Below are 22,069 nucleotides of genomic sequence, written 5' to 3'. Positions count from 1 at the left end.
GGGGGAGAGAGAAAAAATCTAAGTCAAGTCAGTTGCAACTTGATTAAATATCGTTCTCCCATTTTTTTCCTACATCATTTAGAAACATTTGCACTGTGTGTTGCCATTCACAAAGTCATGATGAATGTTTTAAATTGTCAGTCTATTTTACCCTAGTTGGAGTTGATTGTGATTTTAAGGTAAAGAAATACTAATGAATTTTTAATTCCACCATGTAGCAAGTTACCAAAGATGGGTGTGCTACCAAACACCCCAGCTGCCTATTACATCCTTTTGATTATTCAAGGGGTTATCAGAAGCACAAGTTCTCACTTCAGCTGGATGACCCAAGCAGTAAAGTGGTATGATAGGTTAAGAAACTCAGAAACTGTGCCTACAAAAACTGAGGATCTTCTGCAGCTGTCTGAATTCCCAGAGGGTTTTTGACCCAGCATAAGTTCCCATTCACATCATGTGCATCAGAAACTCCTGTACATGCTCAGCAATCTGGACATCAGCACCCACTCACTATACTCATTCTGCAAAATCTACAAGGGATGCAGAGTAACTCCTAAAAGCACTGCATACACTTCCAGACCAACTCTACTGAAGTCTGGTTCCCCCAAAATTGTCAAACTTGCTACACATGCAATAACTCTGAAAAACTGATTTAAAAGTCCTTTAAGTACACTTAACAGCCAAACTAGTTCTTGGCAAATACTTTCAGGCAATTTCACATTAGAGAGTCTTACGCAAAGCATTGCACTATCAGCATGGTGTGCTGATGTCAGACATGTTTTGATCAATCTTTCACGACTCTATTCTCTAATCCACAGTCACAGTTGATAGTTTTTTCTACTACAGCTTGGATAAGGACATTCTCAAATTCAACATTAAAATAACTTCTCTGCTAGGTGGATGTGTTATTTAGTGCATTTGGTTTATGGCAAGATTTTGGTAGTTGGGGACAGGGCAATAAAGGTGGTCGCTCCTCTGAGAAGACACCAGAAGCTGCCTCCATGTAGGAGAGAGTCAACTCTGATTCCACAAAGGACCCAATACATTTGGCAACTTCTTTTTTTAGTTTCAGTGGCTGGAATTTGGTTTTGATCTTGGGAGTAATTTTTTTAAATAAATTTACAATTCCATTTATCATTTAATTCACCATTCATTCAACTTTATCATGAAAGTTATAACTTTCATTAATTAAATAAAGTTTTTCAGGTATGTTTCCCACAATCCCTTTTACCGTAACAATCAGTAAATGCTATTCACTAAGAAACAGAAGAAAATGCACACCTGAAAGGCTGGTGAGAATACCCAGAAGGTCGCAGGTTGTCCCCTCAGACTTCTCTTAGGCAACCTGCAACATCTCAGTGGTATCACGAGCTGAAAGCAACAATAGAGCTCAGCTGCCGCAGTGGTGCCCTGTGACCTGTTCAGGCCAGTCTGGGTCATAACATGATTACAGAGATAGGAATCCAGCTTATTCATCAGCCCTCAAAGAACAATCCTCCTATCAATCATGCAGAGTAACCTTGGTACAGGCTCCTGGACTTAAGCTGAAACCTGGTAGCTTCCTACACAAACCACGTAGATGTTTCATTACTGTTGTCACAATACTCCGACCTTCCGTGCAAGTTCCTTTCTCTATTTCAGTTTCTCTTAATCTGATTAGTAAACACCCGTGACACCCGGCTGTAGTAGCAGATCACCATTTCAGACAGGAGTTTACAATGGGAGGAGTGGAGAGATCTAAATGTATTGAGACTGGGGAAGAAAAGCAAAAAGCAAGAACCAGACAAATCTATGCAAGCTACAACTACAGTAACAGTTTCCATTTCCTGTAAGTAATGACTCGCAGTGAATAACTACTCTTTTTCTTTTTAAACAGTATTTCAGTTTAAATATGACACAAAACGTAAAGGTCTGCTAATTTTATGAAGTCATCTCTTAAAACTGTGAAGTGTTTCCATTAGACTTAAAAAACAAACATTTATTTAAAATTATCTGAAAAACAAACACTGAAATGCTCAGAACATAAACAGGAAGTAAAATTAACATACGATTTACTGTCCATCATAAGAAAAATATAAAAAGCAAGAACAGAGCATGACACCAAGACTGTAAAATTTTAAATACTGACTTTAATGACCACATGAGGATAACCTATCCATTCATATGCAACTTTAATATTAACATGTTGTGAAAAAAAATTACAGTCTTTTGTAAAAAAATCCCAACCAAATAAACCAAAAAAACACTAATACAAAGAAAAAACCCCAAAGCTACATCATCTCCATTTTCTCTTGTGTTAAATTTAATCCCACAGAAGTCAGATAACCAAATTTTCTAAAGCCTTGGAGGTTGTCTGGGAAAGAAAACTAAATAAGAAACATTAACAGTTACAGGAGGAAGTATGAAACAGTACAACGGCAGTTTGCAAAGGAAACTAAAAAAAGCAAAGTAAACTTGACCTGGCACAGAACTACTCCCTAATGAACATCAAAGATCCCAAAAAATCCTACACTCTGCATACCTTCAGGCCTCAAACAAATTCCCAGTTAAATCTAATGATGCATTTTGCCATCTTGCAAAGAAAAAAAGAAACTAGATGAGGAGACCCATATGCTGAAGATAACATGAAAGACCATTCCTCCACCCTGCCTGAAGAATTTCATTTCCCTTTTCATCCCTTTTTCTTTTCACAGAACTTTATCATTTTGCCTTCCCAGCGCAATCCCAGTTGTGAGGCAGATGCCTTTTTGGTATTTTTTTCACACTTAAAAACTGGCAGCCAAAACATCTAGCTAGTAAACAAATATTCTCCTAAAAAGGAACCACAAATGGCCAATCAACAGGAATAAAGCAAGGAGAGTCAGGCAATTCATTCTTCAGCAGCAAGAGCCAAGAAGTAGCCATTGCTATGGCACAGTCCAGTGCTGCTCACTCCCTGTTCCAGGCACACAAACCTGTTGAGAAAAGCAGGCTGGGGAGGAAGGGTGGTAGTAAACACCACTCCTGCTGCACATGCAACTATCCCCAGTACAAGGAGAGTTGTGTAACCCCAGTGGCTCACCTGTACTGTACTGAAACAAAGAACCAAGAAACTGCTTGGTTAACAAGTTAGGCTTGGAGGACTTAAACCCTTTACTGCTCCCATGCTAGACAGGAGATCAAAAGAAAGCCATGAGAGAACCAAGCTGAAAGGCAACATGAAAAAAAACAAAGTTCTCCTTTGCTTTGGCCAATAGTGTAACTAAAAGCAACTACCTACACATTTTTAAATCCAGAACTGATCCTATACACTTGAAGACTGGTAATCCTACCTTTCTGCCTGACCAGCCCCATTCAGGAGTGGGGCAGAGAAGGGAGATTGTTCCTGTGGAGAGGCAGAACTTCCCGTCAGCAGTGCCACCTGCACAACCAGGTCACAACTTCTCTTGCAGCGCATGCAAGAAAGTTTCCATTTCCTGTGCAGGCACTTGCGTGGTTAATGCAGCTCCAGCTGCACCAAGCACAGGCTCTGCCCCACAGCAATGCACTGACACAGCAATGCACTGACGTAAGGACAGGAGAAAAAGGGGCCAAAATCTTCTCTATAAAAAACAAGGATAACATTGTAAAGAATAAATATTTTTAATTTAACTCATTTAACTAAGCAAGAGAAAAAATTGTAACACTGTGAACCTTACCCCTGATTCTGCTAAATTAATTAGCCCAGTTTTGAGTACTCGTTCATGTTTTCGAAGTAAGCATCTGCCCAATTCTCAGATGACAACTTCAGACCAGGATATTCTAATGTTTATTGACCCATAGAAGCTCTGTCTAATTTTCCACACAGAAAGAAGGAAGTCTCCTGACATTATGAACATCATCTCAATGGAAAGCGACAATGTATGGAAAATATGTTCACCAATCCCACTTGCTAGTGGGTGTCAGTACCTCTTCCAATTAAAAAAAAAAAAAAAGAAATTTAGATGCTGGTGTCTTCAGTGTACTTCTAAGTTAAAATTCTTCCATAAGCATTACAGTCTTGCATGTGTTTTTAGCAAAGATCAGCTGGCTAAAAGGTCTCTTTCTTGAAAATGTACAAACATTTGCATTATTAACCTAAGCTTATTTGAAAACACATAAACTTTTTGAAAGTACATTAAAATTATGTTTAATGTGAGATGGTCTCCTGGTGAAACACTATAAATACTTGCACTAAATTAGCACTCACGTATAATTCTCAGTATGACAGTTTTTCAACAAGGTATGTTGGAGATCTTCTCCCATTCTCCCTGATACACAACTTCAGATGTTTGATTACAATGTTTTAAGTAATTGCACCTAAAAAAATGAATGGCTGTCATTTAAAAACCAGATCTTTTCAGAAAGATCACAATGACAAAAGAGCCTGTAAAAGAGATACTAAAAGAAAACATCCTCCAAAAAGATGAAGTCATGCGCAAATCAGAAAATCACAGAAGCACTCTGCAAATTAAATGTAAAAATCACAAATCACGAGATTTGCAGTAACAATTTTTCTAAATGCCTACAAACCGGTATATTTTTCAAAAACATCAAAAGCAAAAAATTTGTCTTAATTCTGCTGTGAACCTCCTCTCTCATTCCCATACTTCAAATCAACAAAGAAACTGACAAACTATGGGGAGAGGGAGAAAAAAAATAACCCAAACCATGAGTTTTGTAAAGAGATACCTCAGGATCCAAGTCATTTAATATACTACATCCACTTTTTGGTGGACAAATAGGCTTGTTAGCAACCTATTTGACACAGTCTACCTGAATTTCCGAAAAGATGTACCAATGTTCAAACACAAGGGTGTTTGATTGAAAAAAACAACTGACATGAGACGAGGAGAAGCCATTCTTCCAGAGCAGCAACTGTTTAGTTTGAAAGGAAATAGGAATAAACTGTCCATTTTGCCATTCAAGAGATGGTATCAGGAATCAGTTCTGCCATCTGTGCAGCTCAATGCATCCTACACTGTCTAGAAGGGATGCGGTTGGCAAAGTGACAAAGGTCACTGATGACGTAAGAAAAATGAAAATTTTTAGATGTGGAGGGGTCATGTAACATCACAAATTCTAACTGCCCATAAAGAAAGCAGATGAAAAATATATATAAAGGCATAAAGCAATGCACATAAAGAAAGACTTTTGAAAATTTACATATATAATGTGAGTCTCTGAATCACCCATGACCATGGTAGACAAAATACACACTGCAGTTTTAAGAGTTTTCTTGAACTATGCCTTGAATATTCAGGAGCTACCAGGATATTAAACCATTGAGGATAGGATAAGAGCAGCACAAAGGGCATCATTATACAAAGCTGGAAGATCATAGTACATCTGCATTTTGTTCTTTGTATCTCAAAAAGTTAAAAGAGGGATATAGGAAGGCAACTAGGTTGACCTCAACTACAGAAATGCTTTCTAGGGGGATGGGATTAAATACGTGCATGCTAATGTGCTAATATGCTAATGTCCTTCAAGCTCAAAAGTAAGTGACTGATGTAAAGCAAGAGAAGTCTACAATCTGTAAGGAACAGAGGAAATAAACAGAGAAAGATTAATTTTTTTCTCAGGCTACTAAAATGCCAAATTAAATCATATGGATGCAAGTTTAATTAAAGTCTGCTTTTTATCTTAAAGAACACTTAGGTAAGATGTGAAATTTATGTTTTCATAGAGGCTAACAAATTCTAATTAATGAGAGGGATACTCAAGTCATGTCTGTGTTTAATAGCTTATCATCTTCAGCTCAGAAAATTTCTGAGCAACAAATTGTTGAAATAGTATCATGGTAAGTTTTACTGTTAATGTTCTCCCCAAGACAGAGGCTATTGATCAGTGATTGTTAAAGAGTAGGATACAGGCTTAGGGGAACTTGTGGTTTGACTCAATGTAGTGCTAGTTTCTGGTGGAAAATTTGACAGCCTAGAAAATTTTTGAGAGTATCTTGAGCAAGTAAACTTCTTACTGTTTCAACCATAGCACACAATTCAACAACACTTCTCAGCCCACAATATGTGTTTCAATTCCTAACCATTCACTTTTCTCATGGTCATGTTCACATAAGCCAGGGAGTCTGAGAAGCTTTATGTTAATGCAGCTACAAAAATGGATAACAGGATAGAATTAGTACTAGGATAACTAGGATAGACCTAGTACAATTTAGGGGAACATACACTGTCTTTCAGAACAAACTACCCACAGAAACAAAATCTACCAAGTTCTGAATAATAACTTTATTTCTGCAAAATAAAAGCAGCTTTTATAGAAAGGGTTGTTTTCTAAGTCTTCTGGAGATCTTGCTACAAGCACTGATGCATTTAAGAGCCATCCACATGGACTTGATATCAGTCAACTTTAGGCCCTTCAAGAAGGGACAAGATACAAGGTAAAACAGAAGGATGGAAAGCTGGGTGGAAAGTACCATCCAAATGCTCTGCTCAAAGTCTGAGCAGAAGTTCATATAACGTCTTTATAAAATACTGCTCGAGTTTAATATTGCTGAAGTTTTTAAACATTACTTTCTCTTTCCTCAGCCAAAATTAAAGTTTTCTGACTCTAACATTCTGGAGCAATAACATGATGCTTCAACTCATTAAACTGTACCTGGTCCCCAGCAGATCCTGGAACATGATCATAAACTTTCATTATCTACCTTTGGCTTTATACTTCATCACATACTCATGCAATTTTTTGGAAAGCAACATCCAAGGCAGCACAACACAATACACCCATATATCATATGTGCTTCAGGAGCACATCTGTTATTCTTCTGTATGCATTTTCATTTTTCTAGACAAACTACCTTTTCAACCAACATATTGTTGTATTCCATTTAATTCTATTATTAAGAAAAAGAAAGAAAAAATGCTTTTAAAACTTCACACAAAGTATGAAGCAGGGCTTCTTCAAACTCAGTTAAAAGCTTCCTAATAATGCTCAAAATTGGTCTAAAGATTAATTCACAAAATCAAAGCCCAAGACAAACAAACCCATTGATTACTGGAAGCCTGTTTGAGACTACAATGCAGTCAAATAAACCAAAGCTCATGAACCTGAACTGGTTGAAGATATTCTTGCTCACTAGTGGGATGCTGGAACTAGATGCCTTTGAAGATCCCTTCCAATTCAGACCATTCTATGTTTCTATACCACCCTAAACTTACCAACTGTCTTTAAGTTTCAGGAGAGAAGTGACATGCCTGGGTCAACTCTTACTCTTTATACATCTGCTTGATTCAAACTAAATGCCTGTATTGCTTGCTTAGTGGGCAAGAAACCACAGCATAGACAGAAAAGCAGCAGCTCCATTCAGTTTTAGACTGAGGTGTGTGTACATTTTTTGTATTGATGTGTTTGAATACACCCTGATACAGAGGGTAAAAATAAAAAGTAAGGTTAGTACAGAACACAGAAGCCCAGTTGCAGGTTCCATTCGCATCTTAATTGTTACCGCATGTACAACACATCCCTAAATGATCATCTGTCTCTACAGACTTTCATTTTAATTTATCCCAGCCCATCTTCCCAAAGGCTGAGTGATTCTCAATGAACTGCTTTTTAAAGCATTTTCAGTCTACTTTCATTATAAACTTCTAGGCTTGCATATTTTTCCTTCTTGTTAAAACTGCACGCTATTCAAATTCTGCATTGAAAACAGAAATATTAAGTTTTCTTTTGCCATTTTATGAAAGTCTACTATAACCTCAAAATTTTGCAATATGAATTCATTTACCTGGGGCCCTGGAAAAACAGTAAGATAACCTATCAAAGATCTTCCATTAAGGTTAAATGTCCAGTACACCAGCATTTTGTAAAGTTTTCTATGGTCAATTAATACATTCAATTGCCTTCATGTGGAGACCTCAGTATTCTCTTCATTCAGCTAGGTTATTCAACTCCAAGGCAAGTTTTTAGAAATTAAGAAATCCCAATTACTGGTCATGTGGAAAACACGCTACATGATTTTTTGAATACCTCAGACAAATTCATTAACTGGACAGGGACAAACCCACTTCTCTAGCATTCAGCTGACCAAGAGATATCAATTTCTTTTTCCTGCAATTGCTTTTCACAGACAGGAAACAACACTAAGAAGACTTTCAGCATTTATAAGCAATAGTTAAAAATTCACACTACCAAACCCTACTAGTTTATACATTTAACTCATCTAGAGCTGTTTTGAGAGTGGTCCAATCTTTATTTAAAAATTCTCGGTTGTGGTCAAGCTTTAACTTCATTAGTAAATTCTTCCAGCAGAAGCCCCATAAACTCCCCAAATGGTGGAATTATTCAGCAGGTTGGTAGTCCAGTCCATAATGACTGGGAAGTCCTTCAAGCACTGCACTTCACTTGCTGAAGTTCAGGAATCACAAACATGTAGGGTGTTTCTTGGACCGAATAACATTCACTACAGTTGCATCTACTTACTTTTAAAGCCTCAGGCCAAGCTCCAGCTCTACTTAATGCTGCTTTATGAACAAAGTTCAGGTTTTCTTCCTCTACCACAAGATTATATAGGTTTGTTTCAAATTAGAGAGTCATACAGCAACTTGATGAGAGAAAGATACTCCAAAATGTCCTGTTGAGTAAGTCCAAATCACAGGTTTAACTTTTGGCACATGGACAAAGGTCCAGGTGCATGTTTACAACGGGAAAAATAACTCTATCAGAGAAGAGGCATCCATCCAGATTATCTTTGTACACATTGTACATGTGCTTTCAACATACTACAACTATGAGCAAAATGTCATCACTCCACCCAGTAACTTCCCACTACAGTTTGAGTCATGAACCAATCAATGATTTCATACTAATCCCCAAGTCTGTCATTGTTTCCCAGGTTTATAATACGAACTATGCTCTGCACCAGCTACATTGCATTAACTCCTCATTTCCCTTTGCTTTTCTCACAGAGAACACACAGACTGTTTCAAAGAAACAGTTGTATTGCTATAAGAACAATCACTCTATACCATGCTCACTGCAAGACAAATGAGACAGTAATAACTACTTGTCAATTTTATTGATGAGTTATCTAATGGCATACACTCATCTGGACCCAATGAAGTAGCACCATTACTTGTAGGAACAAGTCATGAAGCAATAGAGATTATGACAGAAAAAAATAAGGCAGGACAGCTCTTTATTGTTACCTTCAAAAGGCAGCAATAGAGAACAAAAAGTAAATCAAATCCAATTGAAAAGGAATACACAGAAAGGGAGGAAATTGCTTTGCATGCAACCAGGTTTGGCCTTGACACAAACATTAAAGCTATGGAAAAATACCCAAGATTTTGTAAGATTCAAAGAGACATGAATTGCTTTCATATTTACAATATGCACAATATTCACTGACTCATTTTAAAGGAAGATGTGTTGCTGCAACTTGTTGCCTAATTAAATAGGATGAGAAAAACAGGAAGCTGTACTAAACTACACATGAGTTCAGCAAATAGACCAGGCTTTGCTGAAGTAAAGCAACACCATTTGTCTGTTTTAACCACAGACAAAAACATTTTTGAAGAACCTGTCCTAGACATGGTGGAGAACAGCAAGCAAGGAAGCATATGGAGCACTTCAAATGAAATGGGGAGACAGGGAAGGGCAGGAAGTGAATCTGAGGGTTTAAGTCAGCAGCAAAGGGCTTCATTAAACCTGCAAAGTGTCAGCAAAGAAAAAATTGCATTTCTTCTCATGTTTTATCTGCCAGTTTAAACAAGGTCTCCTTCCAAGTACTTCCTGTGAAAGCTTGGCAACAAAACTGCCACCAGAGGACTATAAACATTTTTAAAAGGGAAACTTTATAGAGAACTAACATCTCTTTTCTTATAACTGTACTAGTAAGCAGACAATATTCGGGCACTTGGGCTTCTGCAGATGACCCCACCCCAAAAGATTTTACTTCTCTATATGCTTAAATCACATCACCTAAGGAACACCATCATTTTTTCCAAATCTGTGTGCAAACAGTCCCAGAACCATAACACTGAAAAATAATTTAAGCAGGTCTTCACATCAAAGAGTCTCTTCAGGCTTCTTTCATCCCTCACCGAAAGAGGCTAGAGGTGGGAGAAGTAAAACCACAACCAACCAAAGAGGCAACAACAACAAAAACAAACAAACAAAAAACCAAACTACCAAAAAACATTCCCTAAAAAATCATACCGTTGCAAGTGCTCCAGCCATGACACTATACTAATCTCCATCTGCCTTACAAAAGACTCACACCTGTATTGTTTTGCCCAAGTAGCTTTTCCCAAATCAAATCATAAAAGCTTAATTTTGGAAAAGTCTCATATGAAGAAAAATTTGCAAAAGAAATCAAAGCATCATTTATAAGATTTGGAAAATGTAGTGTGTTAGACCAGTTTTACAGTAAAAACAAACAGCTTTGTCAAAACTTTTAAGGCAACTTCATTCAACTTTCTCTTTCAAGTTACTTATAAATTATTGTCTGGTATAAACTCATTGTCTGTTTTAATAAGTTTCAACTTCATGACTAACATGGATAATACATATATTTTTCTAGGATAAGAGATTGGATTAGACAACAGACATAGTCAGGATATCCCACTTGCATTGTCTTAGCATCATCACTCTTCATTTAACAATTTTCCCCATAATTTTGACATTTAGTGAGGGAAGAAAAATACAAAGCCAAAACACAACCAACATCAATTCTTAGATTTAAGCTACCTCCTTAAAATTCTTAGTTAAAAGTCATCCATTCCCACTGATTTCACAAACACCATCACCATGGTACATTACATTATTAAGGACAGAGGGATGGACCATCATGGTCCTGCTCACTTACAACATGTCACAGGCTGGCACAATTTGCACATTCTGTTATACTCATCTTGACATCATTCCACTTTATTAAAATTCAACGGTTTCATTAACTGACAACTAACAAACAGTTTTTGAAGGTTGTAAACAGGCACTGTGTCATTATGAACAAAAGAGTCCTAAGTTTGTTTTAACATCACCACTACATTTTTCTAACAGTTTCTAAATGTCTTCATTTCCCTACTGCACACTGCACAGAACAGCTCAACTACTTTCACTGTGTGGTGCTTTCAAGACTGACACCAACACTAGCAGTATTAATTAAAATGGTTTGGTTTGTTTTGCATGAGCATCGCATTCACGTAGCTTGATCGTCACGTGTTTTTACATCACCAGCCTTGACTTCTGTAAGGCCTTGGACACGGTCACACAAAACATCCACGTCACTCATTAGAGAGACATGCATTTGATGGATGAGCTATTTGATGGAAAAGGAATTGGCTTGATGACCACAAAGAGTCTGAATCAATGGCTCAACATCCAGAGGTCAGTAATGAGTTGTGTCCCTCAGGGGCCCATATTGGGACCAGTACCATTTATTATCTTTATTAATGACACAGACACTGGGATTCAGTGAACTCTCACAAGTTTGCCAGTGACACCAAGCTGACCAGTGCTGCTGATACACTGGAGGGTTGGGATACCATCCAGAGTGACCTGGACAGGCTGGAGGAGTTGGACCATGTGAATCTCATGCAGTTTAACAGGGTCAAGTCCAAGGTCTGCACTTGGGTCCAGGCAATCCCCTATATCAAAAGACTGGGGGATGAATGGATTGAGAACAGCAGTGTCGAGAAGGCCTTGAGGATTCTGGTGGTCAAAAAAAAAAAAAATCAGACATGAGCCAGTGAGCCAGCAATGTGCAATTGCAGACCAAAAAGCCAACTGTGCCCTTGGCTGCACAAAGGAAAGTGTGGCCAGCAGGTTGAGGGAGGTGATTCTTCCCCTCTGCTCTGGCAAGACCCTGCCTGGAGTGCTGCGTTCAGCTCTGGGGTCCCCAGCATAAGAGGGACATGGAGCTGCTGGAGTGAGTCCAGAGGAGGGTCACAAAGATGATCAGATCAGAGGGCTGGAGCACCTCTCCTGTGAAGGCAAACTGAGGGCACAGGGTTGTTCAGTCAGGAGAAGAGAAGGCTCCAGGGAAACCAGTAGTAGCTTCCAGGAATTAAAGCAGGCTACAGCAGAGCTGGAAAGAGACTTTTAACAAGAGCATGTAGCCATAAGACAAGGGGCAATGGCTTCAAACTGAAATACAGTAGGTTTAGATTAGCCATTAGGGAAAAATTCCCCATATCCTATGATTTTAGGCAATGAAGTATTAAAAACTTAACCAAAATAGGATATCTACATCCTAGTGTGGTTTCACAACAAGCCACAACTATCCCAACAAACAAAACCTGCTATATTTTATTCTTTCCTGCCTCCCCCACCCCTAGTAAGTTTTTCTGAAGTGCTATGGAAAAGACCAAATTTTGTATTAAGGACACTTCTTCAGGTGTATTTCCCTCTTCAGTCCAAAATTCTTGCTTTGAGAATCAAAAAAATCAGAGGATAATTTACTTGAAAAGTAAAATATATTACAAGAAGAAAGGAAATTAGTGTAATAAATTCAAGGTTGGAGCTCTAAAATTCAAAATTCAAATCATCTTCCTATGAAGAAAAGTTAATAATAAAAATTAATCCAGTAGAGACATAGTTAAGCTGTAATATAGTCATAACTCTACAGAATAAATTAGCCGACTTTCACAAGTACAGATTAATCGTTTAAAAAGAATTATATGATTGTCTAATATTCAGTAACTATTCAAACTATTCCTAAAAATCATACAAAGCCCCAAATGTGATAAGCTTTTTCAACTACATTTTTGCAGAAGTGTGAGCAGTATCCCATTTCCTCTATTAAAGCAGTCTTTCACTGAAGGAAAAAAAATTATCAATTTCGCTTACACCACTTCTATTAGGTTTAAATGTGCTGTTTTTCCAAGAATAAGCTCACTGTAAACTTTTACCTGAAAACACAAAAACACATTAATGAAACTAAACAACCACTTTACTCTGCCTCCTCATGTTCTAAAAGATTAAATTATGCAGTCCAAACAATTTTAAGAAGCCTACTTTTACAGTCAAGTGGAGTTTTGAATGTCTCTGAGGACAAGAGGTTTCACATTCTCTCTGGGCATTTGTTCACCAGACTCATGGTTCAAAACAAACAAGTCCCCAAAATAATAATAGTAATAAAAGAACCACAAATATGCCCCCTCAAAACTAATCAGAATTTCTGCTTTCTCAGTTTCCTCCCATTACATACATTACATACTTGGAGAAAGCAATATGACCTTCCCTTAGTCTCTTGTCTAAGGTTGAAGAATTCCAGTTTTCCTTCACTGAGTGATGTGCCCTCAATCATCTTGGTGATCCTCACCTGGACTTGTGGCAGTCTATAGTTTCTTTGATGTGTTGGTGAACCCCAAACATAGTACTTTATATGTGGTTTCACAGTTGCTGACAGAGGAGAAGAATCACTATTTTATCGCTGCTGGCTGCACTTTTACTAACACGGCCCAGTATGTGGCTGGCCTTTGTCACTGTGAACCCACACGCAACAACTCATCCACCTGAGTCCAAGGTTCTTCCTTAGAAAATTGTCTTCTAGCCAGCCTGTACTGCTGCACATGGCAACTCCATCCCTGGGGCAGGATTTAACATTTCTCTTCAGTGGATCACACAAGGCTCCTCCTGTGTCAGGCCACTTCTCCAGGTCCCACTGAATGGTGACTGCTGCATTGAACAACTTGGTATCGCCCAAATAAACTTATTGAGATCACACTCGAGCCCACCATCCACACAATTAAAAGATACCAAATAGTTCTAGTTCCAAAACTGAACCTGGAAGGCACCAGTGACACTTGCAGCCTGCTGCCAGCTGGACTTTGCTTCATTGATCTCCACCCTCTGGGCTCAGCAACCCAGTCCATGTCCCACCCACCCTGCAGATCCCTTACCTGGTCCATCTCTCACCAGCCTGGACAGAAGGCTCCCAGAGCACACCATGTCCAAGGTCTTGCAGTCCTACAGACTATTGTTTTACAGGAAGTTACCTCCAGCACCATACTTGATTTTTAGTTCTTAACCAAGAGAACCAAGAAATGAAAAGACTCTACTGGCATCGTAAGTTTCTATTTCCTCATCAGAAGGAGTTTTATATTTCTCCTGTTAAGAAATGTAACAAGAAGGATAAAACAAGAAAGGTCAAGAGGTGGCTATTTAAAAGAAAGAAAAAGCATACACTTTCCAGCTTAACCATAGTAACAGCACAACTTCAGGCCTCTCCTTTCACCACTGACTAAAAGAGACAAGGAGGTCACGTGCAGCCATATGCACATTTATGTGTATAAAGGGGCAAATGGGATCCTTACAGCATTTTGTTGCTTTTTCACAGGAGCATTAAAGGAAATGTTTTCCATAATCACCACAATCAAGTCCACTGTACTCCAAAATCTCACTTGTCACAATGTTTATACAAAACCTCAGCATTAGCCCACTGATAGCAATATTTACAACCCATTATATATAGATATAGATAAATAATACAGATCAACACTCTCTCTTTGGAAATACAAAATAACTGTTTGTTGCACATCTTAGCAGGGAGTGGACTTCCAGCTGCACTCCTTCAGGAAAGGAAACTCTTGCTGTTATCTCAGGGGTTTTCCTTCATACTCACCAACAAACTTCAGGCCCCTTGGCCAGTATCAAACAAACCTGGCAGAACAGTCTCTAAGAGAAGTAGCAAAATATGCTACTAACTGGACTCTGAAAAGTTTCCCCCGAGACATAAAAATGCTATTGGTTAAGAGCCCTTTTTTTAGAACATGCTTATATTGCCTACCTTTGCACTTGAGACAATACTGATAATTAGCATTCTAGGCTTGATTCTGCCTAATGGTTTTATTGCAAGGCACTACTCAATTCAAAATAAGATGTTATGATCTTTCTTACCATTATCCTCTGTAAATTTGCTTCACATCTGCTGTTTAAAATTATTAAGAACCATCTTCATTCATATTGTTACAAATAACGAAGATAGTTATGAAAATTTTTACTCTTTGTAGTAAGAAAAATACTGGAAATTAAATCAACCAATCTCATTCTGTTCTGAATCATTCACGTGCAGTCCTTCAGTGACACCATGCTGAAATACAAACATGGCTTTGTGGGTCATTTCCCCCTCTGTTTTCTTCAAAGTACTTTTTCATTGCTTTCCAACTACGGAAGGTGTCTCTACAGGACTCAAATCTAAACATTAAACCCAACTCTAAGTCATCTCACTTTAAGTGTCTCCCCTCAGTCGGGGCCCAGTTCCCATGACTACACGGTACACGCTCTGTCAGGGTTTATCTGCACAGCATACTGAACAGAGTGCACCAAAGAGCACTTTCACAGCTTCCTAACTGATGAGTAAACATGAAGAGGCCTGTTGGGAGTTCAAAACAAGAAACAGTACTTCTCAAAAAAACATATGAACTACCAAATGCAGTAAGTACTTTCAAAAATATGCCTAAAATGAATACAAATTCTCAAAAGGCAAAGCTAATTCATCTGCCATGACTGAAACTTTGAGCTAGCAGCGAGTGTTTCTTATTTTTCCTCACATCAGTCACATTTAAGTAAAAGGAGATTGCCTGCTTATTACAGCTGAATGCTTTGACTACTTTCAAACGAAGGGTAAAGCTGATTACACACTAAATGAATAAATACTGTAGCATGCAAATATAAAAGCATCCTCAGATGCATTTTTGCTAGACAGCTATTGTAAATACAAGACACTGCTGTCAACTCCTCCTGTATCACATTTTCAGTATTGTGATCATGAGTCACCCATGTGCTGTCACTGTGGCCTCTGTATTTCCAAATGCTCACGTGCCCATCTTTACATCTCTGTTGCAATTTGCCATTCAATGAAAAAGCAGCAACAATTATTCTGAGTCTCATTTACTACACAAATAAACTTCTCATCTGTTATTTTTAGGATGGTTTGCTATCAAAAGCATATTTCTTCAAAAACTGAAGATTGCTCGTGGTCTGTTACATAAAAAAACCAGCTCTGAAGTACAAAGCTCTCTATGATGCAAGACTACTTCTAACTGCCGTAAGTAACAGGTTACATGGTTAGGAAAAGCTGGGTTTAGGTCTAGTGCTGCTGGAGTTGCCTGGATTCACCACCTAAAAATAAAAATACCTTTTAATTAAAAAAATTAAGAAATACAAAGAATAGGATGCTACAATTTATTTGTTGCAATTATATAAAAGTGATGCTTCAAGAGAAACTAAGTGATAGATATTTTTCTATTATTTCTTTCTCTTGAGATACGCACACACACAAAATAGATCCTACCCGTTATAAAAGTCCAGGCTAATGAACAAAGTCTGTGCATAATACCAACAAAAGCTGGTTCAGAATGGAAATGCTCCAGTTCTCGTGCATGGTTTCAGCTGCCTCTCTTGATAGAATACTTTGTCACTGGAAAAGGATCTTGTGGTGGAAAAGTGTATGAAATCACCACAGAGGATCTGATGTTATAGCAGTTTCAGTGCTACACAAGTTTCAACAAAATTATAAGGAGGAATAATGTTGTCCCCTCACCCTCATGCCAAACGTCCTTCCTCACAGTAGAATAAGAAAAATATGCATGAATTGTAGCCCAAAGAGAAAGCTACATGTGGGAAACTGTGAAAATTAGTCAAACACAACACATTTTGAATGAAAAATTTTTAAAAAGGCAAAATAAAAAAAGTAACAACTCCATGCTTTACCCTTTCCCATCTCTAATCTTAAGAGATGTATTCATGACGTGACAAAGAACATGAGAAATCATCTCCTTTCAAGCTATGTCAGATTACACCAGACTTGCACTGAGAACAACAAAATGTGTATGAGACTGAGTGGGAGCCAGACAGTCATTCCTTCACTGATGTATATGCACACATCTGTTATAGGACCAGCCTAGACTGACAGACTGCTGTGCTTGGGCAGATCAGCACAGTGAGAAACAAAATGAGCAACAATCATTGCAGGAATAGTGGTTTGCTTTGTTTTTTCTAAATTAAAAACCAAAACATAAAAAAACCCTGAAAGAGAGACACAAATATATCTGCAGCCAAGTGAATTGTCAGAAAGCACATTTTGAATTTTCAACTTCTCATTCAAGAGCAAAAGAAAGAAGTAACATTAATCATTAAAGATGTTCAAATATTACAGAAATACAACAGTAAAACAGGAATTAAACAGCAAAATCAGCATCAGACACAAGTGAAGCTATTCTTTATTTTATCATCAGCTTCTAGCTGTCCATTCATATCTACCAGCCTAAGAAGAATTTAAATATTTAAGCTTAACCTCTGTCTCCAGCCAGCCCCGTACAACATCTGCTACTTTAGGAGAAAGACTCAGAACTGCCTGGTCATGATAACTGAGCTATCCCTTGAGTGCAAAGATGTCCTTTCAGCTGGAGCTGGGACACAGCGGAATGATAATCAAGACAGTCTTGTGGTGATCCCACATGTGTACTACTTATTCTCAGAACAGATGTCATCATTCTCTAAAAATTCCAACTAGCTCACAAAGCAATATTAACTCAATGATTAAAATCAACTTTTCAAAATCTATTTGAGTAACACAAATCATGGAGCTTCTGTGGATATAAAAGCATGTCTGGTCAGAACAAAGGAGAGGCTGCATTTTAAGAGACTGTACCAGCAATCTGTCTATATTTACCATTTGGGCTTTTTCTTTAAAAAAGTAATTGACCACCCACTTAGGTATGCAATAATTCTCTCTTCATATGATCATTATAAATTCATATAATTGTTTGGGTCAGAAGGGACCTTAAAGATCATCTAGTTCCACCCCCTGCCATGGGCAGGGAGACCTTCCACTAGACCAGGTTGCTCAAGGTCCCATCCACACTGGCCTTGAACACATCCAGTGCTGGGGCATCCACAGCTTCTCTGGGCAGACTGTTCCAGTGTCTCACCACTCTCACAGTAAGGAATTTCTTCCCTGTATCTAATTCAGTTTAAAGCCATTCCCCCTTGTCCTAACACTTCATGCCCTTGTAAAATGTCCCTCTCCAACTCTCTTGTAACCACCTTTAGGCCCTGAGAGGCTGCTCTAAGGTCTCCCCAGAACCTTGTCTTCTACAAGCTGAAGAACTCCAACTCTCTCAGCCTTTCTAAAGAGGAAAGGTGTTGCATGTAAAAAACATCTCTGACTTGCCTGCAGAAATATGTTAAAAATATATTTTTTGCATGAATGTAAGATTACACTGAAGAAATCAACAGAAAGGAGTACAGATTGCAAATTCTCTCATATATATAATGGTTGTTTCTCCCTCTATGAACTTGAGAAAAAGCCCTATTATTTTAGCAACAGAATGAACCGTAAAATGTGTGTTTATTTGAGGCAATTACATAACACTCACGCTTTAAAAAAACATTATAAAACAATCTTGTAGCTTTTGGTAATTATTGTTAAAGATGCCTAAGCCTGGCTAGAAATATGGCAGGGTCCTTTATTTGAATCTGGTGTGACTGGATGACAAAAATCTAAGTTTGGTCTCTTAAAAGGAAAAAACCTTGCAAATCTTCCCAAGTTTCAGTAGCTTAAACAATGTAGCATGAAACCTTCCAATTCGATTAACTGCTACAGAGTAGCATGTTCTTGCTACCATCTTTGATAATATTACAACAGATTTAAAAAAAGTTGGGTGGAGGTGGGTTTTGGTTTTGCCTTTTTTTTTTTTTAATAAGTCACGAACAGAGAAGTCCTTTGGAGAAGAACTTCCACAGTTCTCATTTTGTGAGGTATGCCTTCGTGTTTTGTTGGGCCTTCCACCAAAAACTTATTGAATGCAAACTCATCAGAATCAGTAAACATGTCTGCTCTGATTTTTAAGTTGAAACTTGTCCCAAAATTGCATCTAACTGTATCCAAAGTCTCCTCTGAAAATGATTTTAATTATAATAAGAAAAGAGTCATAACTAGGAGATAACAGATAGCAATTCACCCAGCTGAACAGACTGCCCTCCTACTGATGGACAAGCAAGTAAGAAAATTAGCAAATGAGTCCATCACCTCTTATTATTTCAGAAAACTTGTTAGTTGTGATGAAGGAACAGTAAGTTCATAATTTTGCAATAACTTCAGGGAACTAGACAGATACACATAAAACTATTTCATTTTTATGAAAATGTGTTTCTGAGCTAACCACTGATCTGAGCTACAGTAAGAATCACACTGGACTGAGAGACTGGGAAACAGAGCTAACTTTTGTTAAATCTGTTTAATTTCCCTTCCATTTCTGTTCAGAAAACAGTTCCAGTTTGCAACCCTGCTTAGAATAAAGAAAATAATTAGTTAATTCACAAGCTAGCTTATAGTCACTGAGGTAGGTGCAGGTTGTGCTGAATTAAATTAGCTGTAAAATAACAACCTAACATACTTCAGGCAGCAGCGCCATAACAGCACGGAGCCTGACACTGCCGGCAAAAGCCCAGAGTGAGCTCCAACCCAGATGCAACATTCAGCTAAAAATCAAACAGCTGTAAGGATGGAATTGTCCCCTTTGCCTTAACACAGCAGGCTCAACACTGAAGTTCAGGAGCTGCTTGAGGAGTTCTTTGGTTATCCACGACAAACCAACAACAGCAGCAGGAGCTACAGCACACTCACTTCAACCATTCATTTTCAACCCCCTGTTTCACAGGACCCACTGCCTTAGGTAAGCAGGTGTACAGAAACCAACCGAGCTCGAAAGCAGCAGTAGCAAAACTGTGTCTTCACTGTAATTGTAGCTTGCATACACAAAGACTCCAAAAGAGCCTTTTGCTAGCCACATCCTGACTGTCTGCATGTCCCCATGCAAATTAATAACTATAAATTTAGGAGAGTTGCATATTTTTTCCACACATAAGAGTAGACCTTGTTTATATATTGTTTCCCACCAAATAAAGCCTTTTTACATTTACAGATAATAAAAACATAATGCAAAACAAGTCAAGTTTAAACTGCAATCAGTTTAAATAGGGCACATAAAACAGTTATACAAACAAAAGAAATTCAAAGAAGAGCAACACAAGCACCAGATGTACCCACTATTCTTTATTCCTCTGATTTATTGCTGTCAAATCTGACATAAAAACTTTTAAAATGTGCACAGTCCACACAAATAGAGCAGAATACTCTGTATTTATCTTCTGTATTTTGTTTCTCTTTGGATGGGCATTATCATATATAGCCTGCACTGATGTATCTCCCAAACCATGAAAGCATTACACTGTATTCTTACCCTAGAAGTCACCAGTGATGCCAAAATATATATTTTTATTTAACTCTGTGCATGCTGTCAACTGTACTAATAAGCGTATCAATGGCTGTACCTATTCCACATAGTTAAGACCAGGGGGCAGCAATTCTGTCAAACACTAACCTAACAGGTTGATTTCTGACAAATCTATCAGTGGCTATGGCTTAGTTACAAGAGAAAAGAAAAACCAAAACAGTGGCAGGTATGGAAAAGTTACAGGTATTAATCTAGGTCACATAATAAAAATAAAATACATTCTTTTAAATGTGAACCTACAATCACTCTAGTCAGTTGCTGCAGACAATAGCACTGTTACAATTTTGAACATAGTTTTTCTGTTGCAACTTCAGCTGATCTGAATCCTAAGGAATTATATTTTCCATACCCAAGAGTATCAGACAAGCACCATAATTAAATAATTAATACTCTTTCCTTGCATACCAAATGTTTTGCTCATGCCAACACGTTCAGCAGAACTAAAAGTCTCTATTAAATCCATCTCCTAGATACGCACTGGCTCCTGAAGAACCGACAAATACTTGATGAACTAAGTGTATAATCGAAAGCAACAACTAACTGCAACCTATGCAACAATAGCAAAAATGTATCTTCTTTCAGCATCATTATGCTTGTACCTTCAAGCAAGCACAGGGCAAGAGAAGAGCTGTACACTGTCTTGGTTTAAAGTCATTTGAAAGACATTTCTTCATAACCACTGACCTAGTCCATTGGAAATCACTCTGAAACCTCAAATAGGAAGCAGTGGACTGATATCCCTAGGAAACCAGCTCTGGAAGTTTACCCATTTTCACGCTCCTATTTCTTGACAGCACAGCAGGGTGAACATTTAAATGATGCTCATAACAAGCATGAAAAAGCCCCAGCACTGAGGCTTCAACGTTGAGATGCTGAGACTGTATAATCTCTTCTGCTACGTTATTTTGCTCCTCTCCTTCCACCAATTTTGTTTTCATATTATTTCCCTCACTCCACATTCATCCCTTCATCCTTACCTCATTTCTTAAACCAAGTCTTCCTTGGCAGATTTCTGCAGAGTTCTGTGCTTACTTGATGTAATGACTGGCTGGGGAAAACCTCTACGAACGCTCCCAAACAAAACTCACCCTTCATCTTCCCTCTAAAAATCCTAACATTCACACATTTTTTCTACTGCGACAACCGACAGCACTGAAAACACCAAGAAGTACCACAGCAACATTTAAGTTCAGACAACTGCTTTACGCACTAATCTTTGAGAGACCAGGGCAGGAAAGCTTTCTGTAACTAGCTCAACACAAGGGCAAAGTCCCACAATTAAAAGACCAGATTACATGCATACCAACGCCTCTGGCTCCCGTGGATTTGGGCGGGTGGTGCTGCCCCGTCCCTGATGCTCTCTCACAGGCATACAGAAAAAAAAGGAAAAAAAAAAAAAAAAAAAAAGAACAAAAAAGGAAAAAGGATACAAAACAGGGGATAGGGTGTGGGGTGTGGACGATTTACCTCTTCCAGCAGTGTGACCGTGTTCCTGCAGTTCTGCAAGCGGGTGGTGAAGCTGGAGGTGGTCGGGGAGTTGTAATCCTCTGTGGTCTCGGCGATGAACTCCGACACGGTGATCTGGTCCGGCATGATCCTGCCCCACCGGTAAAGCCCAGGAGGAGCCGGGCACACAGATCCGGAGAGAGGGGAAGCCAAGTTTCGAGGGGGAAGGTGGGGGTAAAAAATAAGAAAACGAAAAAAAAAAAAAAAAAGCAGAGGGAACACCCCTTGGTCACGGGCCCATCGGTATGTTGCATCTCTCCCCTGATGACCAGAGGCATCATGGGCCCAATGAGCTAGGAATAATT

At 38.4% G+C, this 22,069-nt stretch overlaps 1 protein-coding gene across 1 annotated transcript in view; it reads right to left on the bottom strand.

The window, feature by feature from the left end:
* The window catches only part of ASAP1 (ArfGAP with SH3 domain, ankyrin repeat and PH domain 1), a 146,775-nt gene that overhangs the window by 95,049 nt on the left and 29,657 nt on the right, over window positions 1-22,069 (bottom strand). The window contains exon 3 of the mRNA XM_017746044.1: window positions 21,726-21,855. Coding sequence (XP_017601533.1) covers window positions 21,726-21,855 — 130 coding nt within the window. The remainder of the gene's footprint in view (window positions 1-21,725; window positions 21,856-22,069) is intronic.

This window comes from Corvus brachyrhynchos, unplaced genomic scaffold, assembly GCF_000691975.1.
Source record: "Corvus brachyrhynchos isolate BGI_N302 unplaced genomic scaffold, ASM69197v1 scaffold28, whole genome shotgun sequence".
NCBI classification, from domain to species: Eukaryota; Metazoa; Chordata; class Aves; order Passeriformes; family Corvidae; genus Corvus; species Corvus brachyrhynchos.
Note: the sequence above shows the minus strand (reverse complement) of the source record. Positions and strands in the feature narration are given on the sequence as shown.